The sequence below is a fragment of the Lepidochelys kempii genome, chromosome 5 (assembly GCF_965140265.1).
Source record: "Lepidochelys kempii isolate rLepKem1 chromosome 5, rLepKem1.hap2, whole genome shotgun sequence".
Lineage (NCBI taxonomy): Eukaryota > Metazoa > Chordata > Testudines > Cheloniidae > Lepidochelys > Lepidochelys kempii.
This window is the reverse complement of record NC_133260.1, coordinates 96,124,267-96,131,658: the sequence shown is the minus strand read 5'-3', so window position 1 is coordinate 96,131,658 and position 7,392 is coordinate 96,124,267. Positions and strand designations below refer to the sequence as shown.

At 47.5% G+C, this 7,392-nt stretch overlaps 1 protein-coding gene across 1 annotated transcript; it reads left to right on the top strand.

Annotated features, from left to right (window-relative positions):
• Nucleotides 1-880: 880 nt before the first annotated feature.
• FOXB2 (forkhead box B2) lies at nucleotides 881-1,876 on the top strand. The gene has a single exon (XM_073346241.1). It carries the CDS (start codon nucleotides 881-883, stop codon nucleotides 1,874-1,876), a length of 996 nt encoding a protein of 331 aa, XP_073202342.1.
• The last annotated feature ends 5,516 nt before the right edge of the window (nucleotides 1,877-7,392 follow it).

The following is a 7,392-nucleotide window of genomic DNA, read 5'->3' as shown; positions in this document are numbered from 1 at the left end:
TGAGCAACTGTCATGTGATAATAAGGCGAGCGGCGGGGGTCTCCGCATCTCCGGGATCGTTACAAAACCGTGCAGGAGAGCTCAGCACAGCCACAGCCGCCGCCTCCTCTCTCCGCCTGGCTCCAGGACAGCGGGGCCGGGGCTCCAGCCGTCTTCGCCACCAGCCGGGCACCGGCGCCCCCCTGGCAGCGGCAGCTTGGCCCCGCGTTAATGGGACACGGCGCCGTTTCCCCCGCTTGCCGCGGCGGCGGGGAGGTGTGCGCTGAAGGCAGCACGGACCACGCGCTCCCGCCGCAGCGCTCCAGAAAAAGCCCCCGCAGCAACTCCCGCAAAGAAAGTCTGAGCGCGCCGGGGGCCGCAGAGGGCCGAGCCGGGAAACTTTCCGGCTCCAAAGAGGCGGCAGCGGCTGTCCGGGGAAGGCGAAAGGTTGGGGCATAAGCGGAGACAAGCAGCGATTCCCCCCGCCGTCTGGGTGACGCTCTCCCCGCGAAATAGCCCCCGGGGCGGGCGGCTGAGGGAGCTGCACGTTTCGGGCAGGACACTGTGCTGGGGGGTGGGCGGGAAAGCGGGGTGCGGAGCGTGTGAGAGACGCTGGTTCTCCCCGCGCGAGCCCCCGCCTCTGGCAGCGCCCCGCGCCTCGCCAGCGGCGCGCGGGTTCCCGGGACCCGGCGCGCGGCCCGTGCGGAGTTCGCGGCGGGACGCTCCGCAGCATGCTGCGAGGCAGCGAGTAGCGGGACGCGGAGCGAGGGGGCGCGATAGGCGGGAGACGCGGGTGTCGGGAGGCGGGAGGGGGAGGGGGCGATTACCGGGAGATAGGGTCGGGGTTAGCGGGCACACAGGGAGCGTGCGGGGGCTGTAGCCGCCGCGGCAGCGGGCGGCGATGCCGAGGCCGGGGAAGAGCTCCTACAGCGACCAGAAGCCCCCCTACTCCTACATCTCGCTGACGGCCATGGCCATCCAGCACTCGGCCGAGAAGATGCTGCCCCTGAGCGACATCTACAAGTTCATCATGGAGCGCTTCCCCTACTACCGGGAGCACACGCAGCGCTGGCAGAACTCCCTGCGCCACAACCTCTCCTTCAACGACTGCTTCATCAAGATCCCGCGGCGGCCCGACCAGCCGGGCAAGGGCAGCTTCTGGGCGCTGCACCCGGACTGCGGCGACATGTTCGAGAACGGCAGCTTCCTGCGGCGCCGCAAGCGCTTCAAGGTGCGGCGCCCCGAGCCGCCGCTGCCCGGCGGGGTGCCCAAGGGCCCCGCGCCCCCGCCGCACGTGGTGCACTACTTCCACCCGCAGCACCCGGGCAAGATGCCGGGCCTGGGCACCTCGGAGGCTGCCGTGGCCGCCGCCGCCGCCGCCGCCGCGGCCGGCGTCGGGAGGCTGCCCCAGTTCCAGCCCTACGGCCTCAATGGGAGCAGCCCGTCGTCCGGCTTCAAACACCCCTTCGCCATCGAGAACATCATCGGGAGAGATTACAAGGGGGTGATCCAGGCCAGCGGGCTGCCCTTGGCTTCAGTGATGCACCATCTCGGGTACCCGGTGTCCAGCCAGCTCAGCAACATGGTCAGCTCGGTGTGGCCTCACGTGGGGGTGATGGACTCGATGGCCAGCATGCCCGTGTCTCACGAGTATGGACCATTTGGGGTGCCCATGAAGGCTCTCTGCCACCCACCGGGCCAGACTATGCCAGCGGTTCCTGTGCCCATCAAACCCACCCCAGCTCTGCCACCTGTGTCTGCCATCCCCGCGCTGACCGTCAACCCTTCGCAGATCTGCCCTTCCACTTCTCCAGCGTCTTCTTCCCTCCTTGAGCAGACCCCGCCAACCCCCTCCGAGGGCAAGAGCGCCTTACACTCTGTGCTAGTACATTCCTAAAGGGCACGGGCAGAGAGAGACACCTAGCCACAAGGGGTGTATTTGTAGGGGCAAGGAATGTATCTGAGAAATGGGCTCTTAAATGGTTTGATAAATATAACTATCTGGTGTCTGTGTTTATATATTGTACAATCAGATTACTGAGAGCCAGGTTTCAGGTAAGAGCTTCTATTGTTGTTAACTATTATAAAACTAAGTGATGAAAAGGTGATGTGAAAAGTCATAGTGGCTGCAGAAGTAGACCCTGGTCCATTTCTGAACAGAGGAAAGTGCTGGGTGGGCAGCACATCGGAGCGGGTCTAAAATCCAGATACATAAGAGCTCACCAGTCAGAGTGCAATCCTTCAGCATTATATATTTTAAACGGAATAATATTTCTGCAGCCGGGATATCAAAAAACAGGTTCTAAGATTCGAGATGAGAATCTGTGCAAAAATAGGGAATTCTCGAATAGTTAGGGTAAAAGGAAATTATTTTTAGAAACTTTTATTTCCTTAACAAGATAAAGAGTTGGATAAAATTGCCATTAAAATCTGATTTTAAAAATATCTCAAAGGGAAACTTGTTTGTGTTTCTCTGCTGGATAGCGAGACTGATCTTGCTCTGAAAGGGACACCAAAGCAATTACCGTTGACAATGGCAAACAACAAGGGATTAAAGTGGGAGGCTCTCAATTGCACAAGTAAATTTCGCAAAACAATAGAGAAATTATTAGTAGGAATTTAAACCGCAACTGCATTAACAGCAAAGGGCTCTTTTAAATATGGGTAAGTAGTCATGACTCTGCATTCTTGTTTGCAGTGTTGTTGCAGCGTATTGGTCCCAGGATATCAGAAACACAAAGTGGATGGAGTAATATATTTTACTGGACCAACTTCTGTTGGTGAAACAAACACGCTTTTGAGCTTCACAGGTCTTCAGGACTTGCAGAAGAGGTCCGTGTAGCTCGAAAGCTTGTCTCTACATAAACAGAAGTTGACCAATAAAAGATATTACCTCACTCACCTCGTTGCTGTATATTCTTTCCATTTTGCAGTGAATGAATATTTAACCGTGGGGAAGGAAACATTTTTACAGAGGACCCTTTAATAAAACAAATGCGTGGAACGTAGCATTGCCTGTGAACTTGTAACATGTCTCTCAATTTTCTGTTGTCTTCTCAAAATAAAAAATCCCCGCAACTTGTGAATTAAGCTTTTCACATCACCTTTTAACAATTCACAGATATAGCTATTTTATGTGTGTTGCTTGGTGTGTATTTCAGCTGAGTTTGAAAACTAAGAACTGCTGAATGAGAAGAATAAAACAAAGATTTTTTTAAAAAAAATCACAGGAAAAGCACTTTACTGAAGGGAAAAAAAAAACTTCCAACAGAAAAGAGGGAAGCTATGAAGCAAACCTCTCAAAAGTCACATTTTGTTTCTTTGACTGATGAATCCCAGTTGGTTTGTGAATGATTGTTACCGTTGTCCGTCTGCCCTGCTGTACAGTACACCAATGTTTTATTAAAGCCGAGCTATTGGTTTGCTTCTGCTGGCGCTGCTGTTTAGGATTTTTCACTTGTTGTCACCCCAGATGGGCATTTTCCTCCGAGAGATTTGTGCGCATAATAGTTTTATGCATTAGGAACCTCCCAAACATACACAAATACATAAACGTTCTGGAGCTGTGTTCTGCTAGGCATAAAAGAAGGAATTCTGTGAAAAATAAGCTTGCTATGTCATAGAGAAATTGTTCATCCACTTCCACGTGATCTGTTTATTTCGTCTAGTTGGAGAGTTTGTGCTGAAGTTTCTACTTTTTTCTCAGCCTTAACCTCCAAGATGCGCCTGCCCTTATACTTCCGCTAATGAAAGAACATTAGCAGGTGTTGTACACTGACCTAAAATCCTGCTCCTTCTCTTCCATAGCGATGCTGTGAGAAGGGTGGAAAGAAGGGAGAAAGTAAATGAAGCTGTGAAAGTAGGGCCGGGGGACACTTAGTCCGATGCTGATTCCATTGAAGCCAGTTGGAATTATGCCATTGATTTCAGTGGGTACAGGCTCGGGTTCGCTGGCTATAGTTTTCTCACCGGATAAGCCTGAAACCTTCTGAGTCATTCGTTTTTAAATTTGTATCGAAGGGATCTGCTCATAGGGTTTGCCGGGATCTCGGATATGCAGATTGCAGTCCAAGTCTTTGCTTTAGAGAAGGATGGCTGGGATCTAAAGCAGTTGCTTTCGCCTTCTTTGGTGATATCGATCTATTCGAAACTTCGTCTGGGAAAGGAAAACCTGTTGCAATCTCCGTGGTCTAGGCTGAAACTGCATCTAGCTTTCCTAAAACACATTGTGGCAGTATCTGTGCACTTTAAATTCCACTGGAATAGTTCCATCCGATCCAGAGGGTGGTTTGACTTTAATTTCCAGAATCAAAATAACTCTTAGAACAGCGAAGAAGAAAAAACCTGCGAATGAAGCACAGATCCGTATCCCGGTTTGGAAATCAGACGGGGGAACGACGCAAGAAAAGTTTTGCATCTCAGACGTGCCGGGCAGGAATTCAGTATAAAAAATTACAAGAAATAGATAGCTTCCCTTAGATTTTACATGTGAACAAACTTCGATAGTCCTATAGCTACATTTAGTTATAAATTAAGCGATTCGCAAAATGTTTTAAATTTAAATTTACTTCCGGCTCTTGAAAGCCCTATCATTGCTTTTAAATACACTAAAAATCGCTCTTGATGTAAAAATGTGCTCTTTTTAGAGTTAGTACATTGTCTAGAGTTTTCTTGTTAAATCCGGACAGCTTTTAAAACAACCCATCTCATTTTTGTATAGTTGATTGCAGCTATTTTGGCACATAACAGAAAGAAAGATGGACGCTTTTCACTGACTTCAATGAAAGTAGGGGCTGACCCTTACATTGATACGGGCACGATTTTCTAATATATTTTAGAAAAGATTTTTCTCCCGAGCAATACACGGGGTAAAGGAGATGAGAAATACAGAGCAGAGGAAGAAATAACCAGACTGCGAATTACTTAGAAGATTAATTTCTGAGTGGAAGCTCCATTTGATTCAATAACAATATTGGTGCTAGAAGCAGGGATGGAATTGTGTAGATGAGATGCTGATCGGGTGTAGACAAACTCTGCCAAGGCAAGTGAAAGGAATTATGCTACTAGAGGGTTCTCTAGTATGTCTACTCTTCCCTCTTGTAGTTGTTTCTCAGAGAAAACTACAGTGTTCGTCTGTCTGTCAAAAAACTTGTATTCGGGAGTCATGGGTTCTTATTCCAAAGTGAATTGATTTTGCCAGCCTTTAACTCATCAAATATGATACAGCAATCATAAAAGGGCTGTGACTAGAGAGGGAGGAAACAATGAGAGAGGCCCAGGTGACAGTTAAGTAGAGTTACTAGACATCCACGATGTTTGACAAATTCCTTCCTTTGACACGCTGTTCTTGTCGATGCAGATCCGGTTCTAACGATGCAGATCCGGCTCCTGCAAAACTCCATCGGACTTCAAGAGGCGGTTAGCCGAGGCAAAAGCGCCCAAAGGAAGCGAACCTGTCAGCAAAGCACGCTGTAGGGATCCGGAGATGTGTAGGCAGAATGCCTTGTAATGAGGATTATCGATCATGATCTTTTCTCAACATACAAAAAATGATAGTGAGGGTGATTGTGAGAGGATCCTTGCCAAATCCTGCTGACCTTACTGACAGAAATTGTCTCACTGAAGTCAATAGGACTGGTGTGTATGAACTGAGCTGGATTTGGCCTGAGGTCAATGACCCTGACTAACATGTTTAGTCCTATTCAGGTATCTCAAGTACAACTACAAACAAGTTTTTAACTGGTGTAATTTGTAATCCATCCGTTTTAATACAACTAATGAATAGCTTTTGGCTTCATCTCTTCCCCAGTACAGAGAATCTAGACCTAAACTAATGGAAGGAGTGAGTAAAAATGCTACCCCTGCAACACCTGGGAGACATTAGCTCACTTACACTTTTGTACAGAGATAGAGTAGATAAATGAGATCAACAACGCCTTTTCTCAGGCTCTGTAAACAAGACATTTCTCAATACTAACATCAAATAAGAGAATGTCCAGTCCCATTCAACCGCCAAGAACCGAATCAGAGACTAGTGCTTTCCCATGGGCGGCGTGACTATCATCCCTAGTTCGGATGGATTTCTAGAAAGTTGCTGTTGCTCCCTGGCACATCGACGGAAGGTATAATACCACCAAGCTTTGTGAAAATGAGCGTTACTAATCTGATTCACTTGGACCACAATTGTACAGGCGAGTTCACATCCCCACTGATTCATATGATATTTCTATTCAGTCAGCCGAAGGAGGTATTGGGCAGGGAGCAAGCAACCTTAAGCCACTTGTGTTTTATTAAAATCAGTGCATTACAAACTGAATAAATTAAAAACCTGATTGCAGCTGTGACCATCAGATGAGAGACGATTCAAGACAAAGGGATCCAGTGCCCACAGAGATACACAGTGCCTGACCGCTAGGGGGCAGGTATGGGCTCGGCGAGGGGCTACAGTTATTAGGTTGCTCTCTCCCAGTAGAGTTCTACAGACCAGGAAAAAGCTGCGTGGTTCATGTCTACGTTCCTGGTCATTTTTTTTCCCCTACCCATGAAAATCTGGAATGAAATCTTGAGTCTCACATATCAAAAGCATGAGAAATTAAAAAGTGCCCTGGGAACTGCAGCAGGACCAGATCCACTTCTAGTCCAGTCCTAAATGCAGCTAGGTGACAGTTTGACACACACACAGGTGGCATTTCCAGACATTGAGAGACAAGTATCCATTGCTGTCTCCTTCAGCAGATTGGCACATCTTTAGCTCCTGCTTTCATGTGTTAACACAGAATCCTGGAGTCACTACTGGACATGTGATCCTGCTTAGTTATGAGTGGTTTAGAGTTTATAGTCTTGGGCGACAGCTGTGTGTGGGTCAACTTTGATAGGCCACAGCTGGCTATTGAAGCTGTTGAGCAGTATGTGAGGGGAAGAAAGGGTGATCACCTGCAGAAATCTCCACACTGTAAATACTGTTCAAAAATAGTTCATCTGCTAAATAACAGTTTATGGAAGAAGTGGAATTACAAAATTTATCTGTCTTTCAATTAGAGGACTAACTTCTTTGGGAATCTAATATTTTCCATTTCAGGCTGACTAAATAAAGGAAGATCTTTATGCATGTAGCTTATAATGAAAAATATTTACACAACTCAGAATGACCTCATAATTTAAGATTAGAAGTGAAAAAAGAGCACAGCCACAACTGGGGACTATTTTTAAAATATAATTTTTTTTTATTTCAAAGCATTTATTTCTGAATACCTCTCTAAAATGTCATATATAATTGATAACTAAGCTTGAACTAAAACTGGTCCCAGTGCTCAGACAATGCCAGCCCTTGGTGTGAACAAAAAGCAGGAAAAATAAAATAATACAAAAAGTGAAAAGCTGATGAAAAACAAGGAACAACATTCTTATAGCTGT

Coding starts and splice junctions, on each gene's coding strand:
- FOXB2 (XM_073346241.1), top strand. CDS start 881: ATGCCGAGGCCGGGGAAGAGCTCCTACAGCGACCAGAAGCCCCCCTAC.